This window comes from Pelecanus crispus, chromosome 1 (assembly GCF_030463565.1).
Source record: "Pelecanus crispus isolate bPelCri1 chromosome 1, bPelCri1.pri, whole genome shotgun sequence".
In the NCBI taxonomy this organism is placed as follows: domain Eukaryota; kingdom Metazoa; phylum Chordata; class Aves; order Pelecaniformes; family Pelecanidae; genus Pelecanus; species Pelecanus crispus.
Genome location: NC_134643.1, coordinates 59,239,059 through 59,254,898, shown reverse-complemented (window position 1 = coordinate 59,254,898; position 15,840 = coordinate 59,239,059). Strand labels below are relative to the sequence as shown.

General features: G+C 61.6%; 2 protein-coding genes across 2 annotated transcripts; both read left to right on the top strand.

The window, feature by feature from the left end:
• The first annotated feature begins 3,323 nt into the window (after nt 1–3,323).
• On the top strand, nt 3,324–13,161 carry SH3BP1 (SH3 domain binding protein 1). Its single transcript, XM_075724532.1, has 18 exons — nt 3,324–3,407; nt 5,281–5,323; nt 5,707–5,811; nt 6,675–6,751; nt 7,048–7,159; nt 7,258–7,334; nt 8,043–8,178; nt 8,836–8,904; nt 9,301–9,391; nt 9,682–9,824; nt 9,909–10,020; nt 10,116–10,197; nt 10,899–10,979; nt 11,088–11,204; nt 11,626–11,723; nt 11,913–12,042; nt 12,210–12,325; nt 12,809–13,161. The coding sequence occupies exons 1-18, from the start codon at nt 3,346–3,348 to the stop codon at nt 13,159–13,161; spliced, it is 2,004 nt and encodes a 667-aa protein (XP_075580647.1). The 5' UTR covers nt 3,324–3,345.
• A 1,151-nt stretch (nt 13,162–14,312) lies between these two features.
• Nucleotides 14,313–15,515, top strand: PDXP (pyridoxal phosphatase). Its single transcript, XM_075727555.1, has 2 exons — nt 14,313–14,895; nt 15,187–15,515. The coding sequence occupies exons 1-2, from the start codon at nt 14,313–14,315 to the stop codon at nt 15,513–15,515; spliced, it is 912 nt and encodes a 303-aa protein (XP_075583670.1).
• Nucleotides 15,516–15,840: the final 325 nt, after the last annotated feature.

Here is a 15,840-nt window from a genome sequence, read left to right as displayed (position 1 = left end):
CAGCCCTTGCTTTGGCGGGGATCGGGGGGAGAGATCTTCCATGTCCCACTCCTTCCAGCTGCCAGCAGAGCTGTTGGTGGGAGGTGGGCCCTGGGGTGGGAGCCCAGGGGCTGGGAAGGTCTTGCTCTGTGCCTCCCTGTCCCCTTCAGCTGGAGCTCCTGAGCTCCTGGGCACTGAACCCCTGCAGTGAGAAAGCCCACACCCTTCCCACGTGCTTTATCTACCGCAGCGAGCTTTGGGGACTGCCACCAGACTTTGACCTGCGTACCAGCCCTGAGAGGGGCATGCTGTGTGGGAGGGGTGAGTCTCCCTGCAGCCTCCTGCCAGACAGGGAGAGGAAGCAGCACATGGTCTTCCTCCCCCCTGGCTGTGCTGGGGAGCTTGGTGGGTTGGGGGGCTTTCTTGGCTCTTCAGTGTCTTCTGTCGGTGGGGGTAAGTGATGGGCTGGGGGTCGAGGAGAGACTGGAGCCCAGCCCATCGCCAGGGGCCACTGCTAAGCTCTGCACTGGGGAGGGGGGGGGGGTACGGGGGGGTACAGCTGTGCCTTGCGCACCTTTGCCCGCAGCCGTGGGCAGGCCTGGCTCCCTGCGGTGGGGAGGGGGCTTGCCCCAGCCGCCTGATCACTGTGACACAAGAGCGGGGATCTGCAGGCACGGAGGAGACCAGGGGGTGGCACGTCTGGAGCGATCCCCATCCCCATGGGACTTGCAACCATGGGAGGTGCTTCCCATCCCTAAGCTGGTTTTAACAGGGCCTGATCTTAAAAGCAGGGGTGAGCTGTGCCCTGCATTGGCTTGCCAGAGGTAGAAGGCGGCCTGTGCGAGATGGAGGCGAGTGGGGGGCCTTGTGCTCGGCTTGGGGGCAGCAAAGGTGAGGTGTTGGAGCTGGGTGCAGCAAGCGGTAGAGGAGAGGGGGAAGCAAGGTGTTTATGGTGGGGTTCTGCTGTGTCTTGGTTCCCTTTCTGGTCTCTTTTCAGGGTTTTGTATGGGGGTTTTCTTTGCAGATCTTGTTTGGTTCTTGAACAGACTTGTATATATTTTCAGTGCAAAATTCTGTAAATGGAAGAAAACAAACAAACAGATTTAAAACGAAACGCCCGGCGCGAAGAATCTGCTGTATTTATGGGAAATAAAAGAGTTCTTTCCCGATCCTGTCCCTCTGCCTTTTCACCCAAGAAATACATTTTCTCCTCACCTTCCCTGACCACAGAGGAGCTGATCCCACACTGTGAGGGGTCATTTCCAGCTCAAATTCTGCACCCCTCTGCAATCCTCTAACTCATCCCCTGGTCACCCGGTGCCTTGCTAGGATGATTTCCCCACTCCTGTGGGCAGGGAGAGGGGATGGTGGAAGTCCCCCAGCTGCTCTCAATTCCTGTTTGAGAGCAGAGTCACTTTCAGGCTGCGAGCTGGCTGCTGCCTGCTTCCCTCCCTCCCTGGGGAGAGGCGGTGGGCAGGGGTCGGTGCCCCACAGCCCATGGGGAGAGGGGCTTGAGCCTGCTCCCGTGCCTCACATGGCTGTTTGCAGCTTCACCACTGCCTGTAGTGGCACTTCCTCTTCTTCCCCGGGGCTGCTTCTCGGAAGCTGCTCCCTGGTGCAGTTTTGGTGCAGGGAGGGGGATCTGCACCAGCAAGCAGCAGCTCAGGGCTTGGAGCTGGTCTCTGACATTGCATGGGAGGAAAGAGGCTATGGCTTGGCCACCACCTGATGCAGCCAGCGGGCGTCTGGGGGGCCTTTTCTGTGTCTTTGCAACAGGTGCTTGAAGCCCTCGCCCGCTCTCAGGGACCATGATGCCCGTTAGGAGCACCCCCAGGGCTCGTGGCTGGGGGATCCGGAATGCTTGGCCACAGGTTTAGAGCAACCTGGTGTTCAGGCGGGGAGAACAGTGCTCACTTGCCCGGTCCCGGCTTGAAAACAGAGGTCCAGCGCTGCTTTGCTATGCACTCACTGGAGGCTCGCTCACTGTACCAAGAAGGAGCAGAGCCCAGCAGCCCCCAAATTATTGCTCCTCAGGCTTCAGGGCACAGGTGGAGTGGCCCTTCCGCCTCTTTTTCCTTTGCTGTTTGTCTCATGAGCCCACAAGCTGACCGCTTCCCGTCTGGGCTCGGGCGCTTGTTCCTTTGCCAGCCATGTAACTCAGCTGACAGCAACCTCCACTTAGTGCAGAAGGAGGAAAGTCCCAGCTGCAGGTAGCCCAGAGATAAGGCAAGGCTTACATCTCATAGAGCCAGGAGCAAGGTGGTGGTGGTGGTGTGAGCGGGATGTTTTTAAACAAAGAAAAAAAAGCAAGCTGAGCCCTGGTGCAGCTCTGCAGAGAGCAGGCAGCACCCGAGCCTGAGAACCGGGAGTTTGTGGTTCCCGTGCAACTGTGTGCGGGTGCTGCTGCTCTGCACTTGGCCCAGCTGCCCTGCTCGGAGGAGCCCTGCCAGCAGCGGGGGAGCGGGGAGGAAGGCGGGGGGGCCCCCCAGGGCTTGAGGCAACAGCCCCTGGCAGCAGCTTTGCAGTGGCTCCGGAGAGCCACAGGGACAGCAGGGAGGGAAAGCGGGGTGGGGAGCACGGAAGGGGTTGCAGAGGTGGCTTTGCTGCTTGCCCTCCTGCTTTTGTCCCAAAGAGGGGGACGTGTCGCGGGGTGGGGAAGAGGTTGGAGCTGCACCCACGAGCACGGAGAGGTGCCTGAGGGGCGTTGGCAGAGTTTGGGTGACCAGGTAGGGCAGGGTGTACATCAGGCACCCTGTATGCACTGCACAGCCAGCTGGCGTGGCCACGGGCTGCCCTGCGGTGCAGCTGGTGGTGGGCAAGGCAAGGGGGGAAAAAACCACCCTGGCTGAGACAGAGTGCAAGAAGCAGAGCGTGGGCTCTTCGCTCGGGCACAGCAGCAGCGTGTGCTTGTCCTGCCTTTTTACGTGCTTGCTGTAATATTTCCCCTTTAAGGCTGGGCTGAAGTTATTTATACTTGCGGGGTGGTGACAGGAACACAGAGCGGAGCAGGAGCCCTGAACTGCTCTTACCTGATCTGCATCGGAGGGGCAGCTGGAGGAGGAAGGAAGCTCAGAAAAAGAGAGGGAGAGATAGAGAAGGGAGTCCAAGGAAGGGGAAGAGAAAGCAGGCAGGGCATCCCCAGGGAGGGACGGGGGGGGGGGGACCTGCTGGGGAAACAGAAGAAGAGGGAAGAGGGAAGGAGGAAGGAGAGGAGTAAGGAGGGAGAGGTCCTCAGGGAAAAGCAAGGGGCAGAGCAGCTCCAGGGAGCTGAGGGGCCACCAGCATCCAATGCCAAGCATCGACCAGGGGTTCTGAGCAGGTACAGCGGAGCAGAGCAGCTCTCGTGGTCTCCTCCCAGCTCTCAAGATGATGAAGAGGCAGTTTAATCGGATGCGGCAGCAGCTGTCCCATCCCAACATCATCAACCGGTAAGGACTTCTCCGCTACCTGTGTCAGAGGGCTGGGAGGGAGTGGGATGCGGGTCCCGGAAGGCTTGCGCAGGAATTGGACTGACCTCCCACAGCTGGTGGCCAGGGAAAAGGGGAAAGGGGGAGTGACCCTGGGTTTAGAGCATCTTCAGCATAAGCCAAGGGGCTGTGGCTCCCCGGCTCCCCAGCGCCCGCGGGGCAGCAGGAAGGCTGCACTGGTGCTGCTCAGCAGGGACATGATCCCCAAGCCCGGCTACCTCTCCCAGGGCCCACAGATGCTGAGTCCGCCTAGAAATGGGCCTTTCCCAAGCTTGGTTTTCCTAGGATGTGAGGGCAATGGGGAGGGACCTTCCAGCCACGTGCCCCTGGCTGTACAGTGACCAGGAGGGTGTTAGGAGCTGGGACCTGCCCTCCCCACTGAGCCCCAAGTGCCCCACGGGAGCCAGGTGCCCTGCATAGCTCTAGCTAGCCCAGCAGTACAGGTGTTGCAGGACACTCTTTGAGGAGAGGACCGGGGATCCTCGGAGGAGCCATGGAGGACTTACAACTTCATGCAAATTCCTCCGGCCCCATCCTACCTCTACTGCTTCCTTATTTTTCTTTTTGGCTTTCCAAAGCTCTCCCCTTGCAAAACCCAGAACTGAAATTACAGGGCTGGGCCCTCCCTTCCCAGCCCCCTCACTCCCTCTTTCCTACAGCCACCCCCGCACGTTCCCCAGCTCTGGGAGGCTGAGTGGGACCAACCACGTGCCCTGGACCACTGAGGTCCTTCAGCCAGCCCAGCAGACTGGCCACAGGGAAGCAGCTCCTACACCCTGGTGACCTCTTGCTCCTCTTGCATTCCCCAGAGGGGAGCACAATCCCCTTTCCCATCTCTCCTCCCTCAAGATGTCTCATCTCCATGTTGGATGCGCCACCCTTTCGTTTAATGCCGGGCAGGCAGGAGGTCTCAAACAGTTCTCAAACCCGCTGCAGAGCCTCTCCTCCACCGGCTGCAATCTCACGTGATTTTGCTTGCCTTCAACCAAGCCACCACCGTTTCCTGCAGCTCCACGGCCTCGTTCCATGTCGGCTCTGGCAGGCAGTGAAAAGAGAAACATGAACTGGGGAAAAAAGCAGCAGCGGCAGAGGAAAAGCAAACAGGGTTCCGGGGGCGTAGCAATGGCAGCGGGCTGTGAAGCAAGGTTTCCTCTACGGGAGGCATCAGGGAGGTTTGGCGGTGATGGCAGCTGGTGGCTTTTGAATTTGGTTTTGAGCAGAGTTTGCTGCAAACCAGAAGCTTCCTTTGCCAGACTTGCTCCTAATACCTGCTGCAAAACCGAGCAGAAAGCTGATTTCATGTAGGCATTTCTGGAGGGTCTGGTGTTGGTCTCAGTTCCTAGCTTGATCACAAAGATATCCTTGTTCTGGCACCGGTGGCTCCACAGCCAGTGGCTACCCTGGCCTGCAAAGACGTGTGCCGGGCTCCAACAGCACTACCCTGGATTCGCCTTCAGGGGAGAGACAGGCGGTCAGGGGTAGAAGGTTTCACCAGCAAACATCCCACCCATGCCATGGCCCCGCTGGGCACCCTGTCTCCAAAAAACAAGCCACATCTGGATGTTTTGACTGTGGTGCTCTGAACCGGAAGCCCCATCTGATGGGGTGTCCACCATTCAGTAAGGTTGGCTGCCTTGCCCTGCTCCTGCTGTTCTTGCCCCCCCGGGCTCATTCTGCCCATAGCCTTGTGTATAATGGTCCAAGTCATAGCCAGGATCTCCTGCTCCCCAGGGTCCAAAACGAAGCGGGTGGGATGCATAAGGACCTGCTTTCAAAAGGAGGCTGGGTGGAGGTCACCTCCATCTGCTGATGGCTCTTTCTCGTTCCTCTGCAGAGCCCAAGAAGCAACCGAGCTCCTGCCGGAAGATTTGCTGCAGGTGAGGCGCGGGCTGGGCCGGCAGGCGTGTGCCTGCTTGTGCCTGGGCGTGGGAACCTGCCCTGTTCCTGCCTGCGATTTGCCCTGCCGGCACGTCCAAGTCATGGGGCTGGGATCTACCCTCATGCTGGAGGGCAACTCCAGGACCACAGTGTTAAGGGAATGGCAGGTTCCTGCCACGGCAAAAGGGTTTCCCCAGCTTCTCATAGAGGGATGAATCCTGACCAGGAGCTGTGCTCCCTTTTCCCTGGACTGGGGATGCTCTGGGCTGCAGCGGGATGCTGGGTGGGCTCACCCATGTCCAGAGCTGGGTGGTGGGGAGATGGCCGTGGGGTGCCTACAGTTGGCAAAAGGCCTTCCCCAGTTCCGCCTTTCCACCCTCAGATCGAGCAGAGGATCGAGCCAGCCAAGCGAGCAGCTCACAGCGTGTCCAAGAGGCTCCAAGCCTGCCTGCAGGGACAATGCGGCTCCGAGATGGACAAGCGAGTGGTGAGTGGAGTCCTTGCCCCGGCTCTGTCCCCCACCAGCAAAGGGAATGCCAGGCCCCTGCTTTGCAGGCTTTGCTGAAGGGTGGCCCAAAGCCCAGCCCAGGTCCCATCTCCAGCACTGGCCACCAGCAGGAGCCCAGGTAGAGCAGAGCAGGACAATCCTCTCAGCCACCACCAACTTGAGGCCTCCAGGGACAGAAATGGCATTTTTGCATTGAATAACCCTCCAAAGCCCTGTTGTCCATGTCCCTTCTTGAAGTCCTGCGAACCTCTGGCACCCACAGTGCCCTGCAGTGAGGAACACCGCAGCATGGCTGGGCACAGTGGTGCCACCACTTCCCCCTCCTTGGTTTGAACCTGCCACCCTCTTCCCAGCTGGTGCTCACCAGCCCTTATCTGGGAAGCAAACAGGAGACCCTCCTGCACTTTCCTTAGCTCCCCCATGATTTTGTGGGCTCCTCTCTTCCTGGCAGCCTGACAAGCCCCAGCTTGGCTTAATTATTCTCAGTGATTAAACCGCTCCATACATTTGAAGCCATGGCAGGGCTGGGCTTGGGGATGGCCTCCATCACTGTCACGGTCCACCACAGGGGACTATTTTAGAGAAGACTGGAGGTTTTCTAACCAACTATGGAGCCTTGGTGCCTTGTTCAGCTGACTGGATCCTGGCTTTGGCTGAAGGGACATCCAAAGGGCCCTTCCTCAGGCCCCAGGGCCAACGGTGCTGGGTGGGCCAGGGGAGGATGTGGGAATCCCAACGCAGGGTTTGGCCACTTGCTCCCATGCCATGTAGCATGCTTCACGGGGAGGGAGCTGCTACATTCCGGCTCACCATCCCTTTTCTGAATCCTTGGCTCTGTGCAGAAGAAGCTGCCCTTGATGGCTCTGTCCACAACAATGGCCGAGAGCTTCAAGGAACTGGACACCGAGTCCAGCCTTGGGTAAGTGCCGGTGGGAGAAAGGGCCAGGGGTGACCCCGAAAAATGCCAGATCCTGGCAGAGCCACTGTCTTGTCTCAGGGGCTCCCACAGCCAAGCTGAGCTGTCAAACCCCGTCCTCAGAGCAAACGTTGGTGTTGCAGGGGGAGAAGGAACAGCCAGCGTCTTCAGCCTCCAATTGCAGAGGGGGCCAGGGGCTGGCTCAGGGTCCCACGTGGGTATGGGTCTGGTGGGGGGTGTTGGGTCAGAGGGTGGCATGGCTCCAGCCCGCAGTCATTTCATCTCTGTCCCCCACACAGGAAAGCCCTGGAGATGGGCTGCTGCATACAGAGCTCACTGGCCAAAATCCTGGCCGAGTTCGAGATTGCCCTGGAGCGTGACGTCCTGCAGCCGCTCAACAAGCTCAGCGAGGTAGCCCTGGCCGCCCTTGCGGCTCTACTCTCCCATCCCACCTCCCCTTCCCATGTCTCCAAGTCTCTGCAACTCCCTCTGGCCCCTCTCTCCCACAGGAGGAGCTTCCCGTCATCCTGAAGCGCAAGAAGACCCTCCAGAAGTTGATCTCTGACTGGAACACCATCAAGAGCCGGTACGGGGCACACCATGGCTGGGGGGGGGGGGGGGGGGGGGGGCCAGGGCACATGGGGTGCAGCCCCCAGACAGGTTGGGGGGGAGAGGAAGGTAACTGCCCTGGAAAGCAAATTTCCCAGGGCTGGAGGTGAAGTCAAAGAGGTAACAGCTCTTCAGCAGCACCCAGCCAGCCTGTCTCTGTGGGTGCATCCCACTCTGGGCTGAGCCGCTGGCTCCATGGCACAGGAGAGAAGGGCAGTGCCATTGCTGAAGGCAGCGAAGTGCCCTGGCACTGCTTGGTTCCCCTGAGATCACCCCACTCTTGGCTCTTGCGGGGTAGCCTGTGCAGTGCTGGGTTTCTCTGGGGAGAGCAGGGCAGCCGTAGGTCGCCGGTGGCTCGTTTCCACACTGCCTTCCCTTTGGTTGGAGGGAGGAGAGGAGGGAACATCTCAGGAACAGGACTTGGGAAGGGTCCTACAGACAGACCCTGGGTGTTTCAGGCAGCCGTGCTGAGTGCTCCCCATCTTGACCAGGTCGCACCCTTTGGTGCGGCAGCATCTTCCTCTGGGGGAGGGAAGTGAGAGGCACTGGCCTAGGAAAGCCGCCGCAGGGCAGTACTCTGACTTTCCACCCCCCTTGTGATCCCCATACCCCTTCTGCACACCCATGCCACCCCGTATCCCTGGTGCTGAGGCTGTGGGTGTGCCTCTTCTCTCTCACCCCAAAGGCTGAACCAAGCTGCCAGGAGCTCCAGTAACAGCTCTGGTGCTGTCGCTGGCCCTGGGGCATCTTCTGCTGCCAACAAACTGGAGATCTTGAAGGAAGAGGAGGAAGAGGTGAAGAGGAAGGTGGAGCAGTGCAAGGTGAGAACCTCACTCACTCTTCCCCACGGGGCAGCTCCAGGGCTTGAGACCTGCTCCCCTCCAGCAGCTCCAACCGAGGTGACCCCACACCAAGAGAGATGCAGCCAGCTGGCACGTCCTGCCCTCTGCAAGCAAACTGGTCCCTCAAGGAGCAGAAATAGGGAGATGCTCCAAGCCCAGGGAAGAAGAGTAAAGGATTCAAAGCACAAGCTGCTGCAGAGAGGAGGCTCCATGGGCTACAGCAGGGAGCATATGGGGTCCCCTCAGGCTAGGAGCCAGCGGAGCTGGGGTTCGTGCTGGGTGGCAGAGGACTTTCACATCAGCTTTCTCCACTTCTGCTGTGTTTCTCTGAAAAGCCGGGAGCCTTGTCTGGCAGATCCCACGGGCATGCTGGAGCTGGAGGTGCAGGGACCTCTTGTCCCCAAGCCTCTTGTGCCAGGACCCTGATCGTAGGGGAGGTCACTGACACTACCTGAATGCAAGCAATGGGGGCGAGGAGGAATCCCCATGCAGTCCCAGCCTGCCTCCCCACCGCACCCCGGAGACCCTGTCTGGGTGACTCACGGCCCAGATGGGGGGCTTTGTGAAGACATCCTCTCTTTCTTGGGTGCCAGAGAGGAGGTAGAAGGTTGCTCTTCTCTCTGTCTCCCTTCCCAGGATGAGTACATGGCTGACCTCTACCACTTCTCCACCAAAGAGGACAGCTACGCCAGCTACTTCATCAGAGTAAGTCCTCTCTCACACTCCTCCTCCACATGTGAACATCTCCTGGGGTATGTGTGAGCCCAGCCTTGTCCGCACCCGCACCAAGCCCTCCAGCCAGGGCAGGGGACAGCCCCAGGCACCGGCAGATGCCCAAAGCTGGCCTTGCTCTGTACACTGCGGGTGCACATCGCCACTAGCACCAACTGCAAACAGAGCAGCTTGTCCCGATGATCCCTCCATCTCCAGTTTTCCCCCTACCCCTCACTATAGCCATGGTCCCACAAACCCCGGGGGGATTCCCCTTGCAGCTCCCCTTTTGCCCTGTCTCTATGTGGGTGCAATGTCCTGGGGATGAGGGTCTCTCCAAGAGGGGCCGGTGCTGAACTGAGTGCTGTTTGCGTGTTCCCTGTCTGGCAGCTGCTGGAAATCCAAGCCCAGTACCACCGGCAGTCCCTGGGATCGCTGGACTCGGCTCTGGCAGAGCTGAAGGAAAGCCACAGCCAGACAGGTACCTGCTGGTTCTCCACGCAGCCCAGGGAGAGCCTCAGCTGAGCCCAGGGGATGCAAGCACAGCTGGTGAGGCTGGGAAAGGCAGGTTTTCCCTCCCTGTGCCTGCTGCTGCCTCCCACATCAGGCTGGTGGGATGGGGACCGCATCCTGGGGCAGGCTGGGGGTGCTGCCTGCCCTGCCTCTGCTTCCACCCAGCCAGCCCCAGCTCAGAGAGAGTTGTTGGCATGGCTACATGCCAGATGGCCCCAGCAGCCGCCATCCCTCCCGACATTCACCTCCCTCTTCCAGAGCCCTCCTTCACTGCAGTCACCCCGGTGGCAGGGTACTACGGTGTGCCCCTAGAGACGCACCTCAAGAGCTTGGGCCGGGAGATCGCGCTGCCCATCGAAGCCTGTGTCATGATGCTGCTGGCCTCCGGCATGAGGGAAGAGGTAGGCAGCGCTCCTAATGCCCCTGCCACCCTCCGCCCCAAAATGCAGTCCCCCACATCCCTTCCCTCTTCACCTCATCCCCAGGGACTCTTCCGGCTGGCGGCGGGTGCCTCGGTGCTGAAGAAGCTGAAGAGCAGTTTAGCCAGCGGCTCCAACGCCCTGGAGGAGTTTTACTCAGACCCCCATGCCGTGGCCGGTGGGTGCCAGCGAGGTGGGATGGGGGGACACCATCGGGCAGTCCGTGCCATCCCCCAAACGCCATCACCCCTGCCGCTCCCCCTCCCCTCCCAGGTGCGCTGAAATCCTACCTGCGGGAGCTGCCCCAGCCTTTGATGACCTTCGAGCTCTACAATGAATGGGTCAAAGTGGCCAGGTGGGTCTAGGCGTTGGGGTGGAAAAGTCTGGTGGGGCTCAAAAAGCCCCCCTGCTACCCTCCCTCTCTCCCTCCCAGCACTCAGAGCAGGGCTGATCAGCCTCGTTTGCCATGTGGGGAGGTAAGAACGCAGCGCCTGGTCTGTCCCATGCTCAGCAGAAATCCAGATGGCCCAAAATCTCGGAGAATAGCAATAAAAAACACGGCAGGGTGAGGGGGAAGGCTGCAGCCTTTTTGATTGCAGGAAGAGTTTAGCCTATGAAGATCCACTTGGCCTCAGTGGCGTGAGCCCCATCTCACTGGCCCAGCAGCCCAGTTTGGCCTTTTGCTTTTGGGATGGAAGGGGTGGTAGAGGAGGCACAGCAAAAAGCCTGGGGGAAGGGAGAGAGTACCTTTCTAAAGGGATCAGCTCAGTGCCATTGATACCCCTAGTCATGGTGAAATAGGGTTGTTGCTTATGGCAAGGCAGTGCTCACCCCTAGGCCCACCCACGAGATATATTGATATTGTATCAAATCCCTTTGAGCCTTTGGGGTGCAATTTTGTAGATGACTGGCTCAGCTGCCCAGTAAAGGCAGCAGCAGGGCATCTCCATCCCCACACAGGGCAGCTGACACTGGCCTTCCTCCCTTGCATGCCATGTCCCTCTCTGCCATAGGGACCGGGCTGAGCTCTCTGCTCCTCTGTCTTCTCTCTTGCAGTTTAAAGGATGTTGATGAACGCATACAGAGCCTGCAAGACACCTGCAGCCGCCTGCCCCAGGAGAGCTACAACAATCTGAGGTGTTTTGCAGGGACGGGGCTTCTTCAGCCCCAAGCAATCACTGGGGGGCAGCCGTTCTCTCCCCAAATCCATACTTACTGCCCCTTTGCCCTCCTTTTACCCCACAGGTATCTGATCAAGTTTTTAGCCAAGCTGGCCGAACACCAGGACTTGAATAAAATGACCCCCAGCAACATCGCCATCGTGCTGGGCCCCAACCTGCTGTGGACACAGCAGAGCACAGCGTAAGGCCTGGCTCGGAGGGGTGGGAAGCAGCTCAGGGTGCCCTGAGCGCTAACGCCATGGGAAAGGCTGATCTTGCAGCCTTCAGGCTGGTCTAAAGCACCTGTGCTTCTTCCATCCTCAAGTCCCGTCCCTTGCCCATGCACTCCCTGAGCAGCACGTCCCCTTGCCAAGTACATGTCTACTTAGCCACTCTGCAAAGTGGCAGAGGAAGAGGCTGAGACCTGGAGCACTTGTGACATGGATGGCCTCCAACACCAAACTAGGGTTTCCAGGACAGGGAACAAGGTCCACCTCCTACCCTACCACCCCCCTTGGCTGGGCTGTCTCCCCTTTGGGCTCTGTCCCCTCAGGAATGAACACCAAAAAGGTTAATGTCCCCAAAATCCTTTTCTGATGCCTCTCCCACCCCCTGTCTCTCAGAGACCCTGTGCAGCTGGACTTGGCCTCGGTCTCCTCCATCCAGGTGGTGGGTGTGGTGGAAGCCCTCATCCAGAACGCGGACACACTCTTCCCTGGAGGTAGGGCCAGGGCCTTGCTCAGGGGAATGCAGCAGAGAGTGAAGAGGGGCGGGGGGAAGAAGGGAAAGGGCCATCATCCACAGGAGGAGGGAAGCAGGGGGCTGCTCCGGTTCCCCGCTGTGGGGTCACCACGGGAAGCTTTGCACAGCAAGTGCTTCCTCGTGGTGTCTTCTCCTTCTCTCCACCCAGAAGTAGATTTCAACGTCACAGGCATGTTCACACCTCCCGCAAATAGCGGACTTGGCAAGGCCGCCTCGGTGGAAGAGCCACCCCCCAAGTCCCCTCTGGCCGGCACCCCCACTCTCACGGATGGAGAGGCGTAAGTCTGGTGGGAGCTGGGGGCTCTGGCTGTCCCAGCTCTCCCCATGTCCTCCCCTCATCCCACCCCACACCATGGGCCGTGTCCTTGCCAGATGGATGCGGGATGCCTCACGCCCAGGACCGCCATGCCCAACCAAAGCCTGACTTGCCCCATTCTCTGCACAGCACCTCGAGGGACCCTGAGGCCAGATGCCAGCCAACATCCCCAGCGGTGACCCGACCGCCTCCTGAAGCCACAGGGCCACCAGCTCCACAGACAACTGACAACACCACCCACAAAGGTTAGGGTGCCCCAGATGGCACAGTGCTTGGGGGATGACACCCCCCAATGCCACTTCCTCTGGTTTGCCTTCATCCCACCGTTCCCCACGAGAAAGGGTGCTGCAGATGTCCCTGCCACCAAACGAGAGGAAGGGCCCCTGGCCAGGGCAGCATGGCCAGGATCTGGCCCCTCATCGTGTGCTCCATCCCCAGCCAAGGTGGGACTGCAGGGGTGGACGTGGCCAGTCCTCCAGTGTGGGGGTGAACACCCCCCATAAAGAAGTGTCAAAGCTCATGGCCCTTGGTGAAGGGAAGAGGGTGGGAAAAGCCCCCACAAGCTGTCATGCACTTGGGTCTCCAGTGTGGGAGCGGAGCAAGGGGCAGCTTGTCCATCAATCTGCCTGCAGCCCCGCGCCTGACCCATGGCTGGCACGACAGCCCCCTCTACTCCAGGGAGAGACCCTGGCAGAGGGCACCCCAGCCCACCCCAACTTTCTTTCCAGGCAAGCGCCCAGCTCCGGCTGGACCCACGATGCCACCACTGCCCGTGGCCCAGCCCCGGAGCATGGCTCCCGCCCTGGCGGCCTCCGAGCACGCAGCCAGCCCCAAAGCCCGGCCGCGACGGATGGTTGGGGCACCCAGCCGAGCCCCCTCCGTCCCGCCGCCGGTCCCCCCCCAGCCGGCACGACGCCACAGCCGAGACACCCTGCCATCCCCCAGGCCTCCTGACAACAAGGCCAATACATCAGCTGCCATGGACTGTGTCCCAGGAGCCACGGACGAGGGGCAGCCCTCGCTTGCAGGAAGGAGCCCTCCAGCCACATCGCCGCCAGCGGGACAGCCCACGGAGAACTGAGCAGGGTGGGGGGTGTGGGGCACCGCAGGGCTGTGGAGATGGGGTCCGGTGCCCCTCTGGGACCCAGCAGGCACCGTGGAAACGCTGGGGTGGCCTGAGGGACAGCACAGCCCTCCAGCTCCTCCATCTTGCTGCCTTGGCTCACGCCAGCTGGCACCCTCCACCCGCCTCCCCTTGCTCTCCGGTCTCCACAGAGCCTTTCTCCCTGTACCACCATGTTCCTGCCCGGGAGCCCGGCTGGGCTTCAGGCCCTGCCACCCCTAAGGGACCCAGCTCCCGGCCCAGGATCTCCCAATCCCCGGTGAGCCACCCGCCTCAGGTCCCCGCGGGGGTCCTGCCCTGCCCCGGGCGGGAGGGGGTGAGGCTCCGAGGCACTGCCGGCGATTCGTGGACCGACGTGAGCAGGCTTGGCCCACATTTGCAGGCACACAGCCGCCATCCCAGCCCCTTTTGCCCCATTCTGCCTTACTGTATGCTGCCTCAGGAACACACAGGTAGATATATATAGATAAATAGATCTATATGTACACATAAATAGATGTATTTTGCAACTAAATTATTTGAAGAGCCGGTGTCACAGCTGCAGGCAGGTGTGAGCAGGGCGCACTTGGCAACCCGAGGTGCTGGAGGCCGCCAGCCCCGCAGGCTGCAGCGGGGAGGAGGGAAGGGGAGTTCCCCGGGGACAGCAACGCGGAGGGGCACGGTTCAGCCCTCGGGCGGGAGGACGGGAGGACGGCCGGCTCCCCAGACGGGGGCAAAGACGCGGCCAAGGGGTAATGGCGGCTCCGCCGCTCACAGGCGCCGCCGGGCTGCAGGGGGCGCCCTGCCGCCGCGCGTTCACCCGAGGGAGGCGGGAGCTGGGGAGGGCAGCTTTAGCCAATCGGCAAGCGCTCTCAGGCTTTGTCCCGCCTCCTCACCGCCTCCCTCAGCAGCCAACAGGGCGGCGCGGCTGTCACTTTGGAAGCCGGCCTCCCGCCGCTCGGCCCCTCCCCTTCCCCTCGAGAGCGACAGGGCAGCGCTGCTGCCGCTCGCCATGCTCCCCGCCTCCCATTGGTGGCGGCCGGCGGGCGGGGGCGGTGATTGGCGGGGCGGCGGGGCGGGGCGGGACGCGGCGGCCGGCCGGCGGGCGGCAGGGCTGCAGCGGCGGCGGCATGGCGAGCTGCCGGCGGCTGAGCGGCGCGGGGCTGCGGGAGGTGCTGGGCCCGGCGCAGGGGCTGCTCTTCGACTGCGACGGCGTGCTGTGGGCGGGCGAGCGCGCCGTCCCCGGCGCCCCCGAGCTGCTGGAGCGGCTGGGGCGCAGCGGCAAGGCCGCCCTCTTCGTCAGCAACAACAGCCGCCGCTCCGTGGCCGAGCTGGAGCGGCGCTTCAGCCGCCTGGGCTTCCGTGGCGTCCGCGCCGAGCACGTCTTCAGCTCCGCGCTCTGCTCCGCGCTCTTCCTCCGCCAGCGCCTCCTGGGCGGCGGGGGGAGCGGGGACGGCGGCGGCCGCGTCTTCGTGCTGGGCGGCGAGGGGCTGCGCGGCGAGGTGCGCGACGCCGGCCTGCGCCTGGCGGGCGAGGGCGAGCCGGCGCCCGGGGCCGCCGAGCCGGTGCGGGCCGTCCTGGTGGGCTACGACGACCAGTTCACCTTCGCCAAGCTGGCGCAGGCCTGCGGCTACCTGCGCGACCCGCAGTGCCTCCTGGTGGCCACCGACCCCGACCCCTGGCACCCGCTCAGCGACGGCCAGCGCACCCCCGGTGAGCCCGCGCCCCCTCCCCTGCTGCCCCGGGGGGTGCGGGGGGCCGGGGCTGGTGGCGGGCTTGGCCCCGGTCGGAGTTCGCCGCCCCGAGCCTGGGCGAGGCGTTTCCCCGAGCATCGGGGCGGGCAGGGCTGCCCTCACGCGTCCCTGCCGGCTCCTGAAGCCGTGCTGCCGGCACCCCGCTTGCTCATCCTCTGGCGGCACTCGGGGTGCCCAGTTGCCCGCGGCCAGCACCCCGTTTATCCCGCAGCTACTTCATTTTCTCCTCCTTCCCCCCCCCCCCCTCCAGGGACTGGCAGCCTCACAGCCGCGGTGGAAACCGCTTCGGGCCGCAAGGCGCTGGTGGTGGGGAAGCCGAACACCTACATGTTTGATTGCATCGTGGAGCGTTTCGGCGTTGACCCGTCCCGCACCCTCATGGTGGGAGACCGTCTGGAGACAGATATCCTCTTCGGCAAGAACTGCGGCCTCTCCACCATCCTCACCCTGACGGGTGTCTCCCGCCTGGAAGAGGCGCTGGCCTACATGGCCAGTGACAGCGCCGCTGCCAAGGATCTGGTGCCCAATTACTATGTGGACAGCATTGCAGACTTGATACCGGGCCTGGATGAGGAGTAGTCTGTACATGTGAGGGCAGAGGGGTCGGGTTCCCCATCCCAGATCTCCATCTGTTCCCATTTCTCTCTCACTGCCCTATTCCCTCAGTTCCTGGTTTCTTCACATTCCAACGCCCTTCTTTGGGGGCAAAATGGGGAGGGTTGGCAGGAGGGGGCAGGGTTCAAGTTGTCTCCTTTCTGCTGAGAGCTATCCATGATGGACAGAGTCCTTCTTTCCCTCATATGCCAGCTGCCAGCATCTCTGGGAGAGAGCTGGAGGCTTTGATGCTGACAGGAGGGGTCAAATCAGTGTGTCTGTGTGGCCTCTCCCCCTGCAGGGGTTAGGG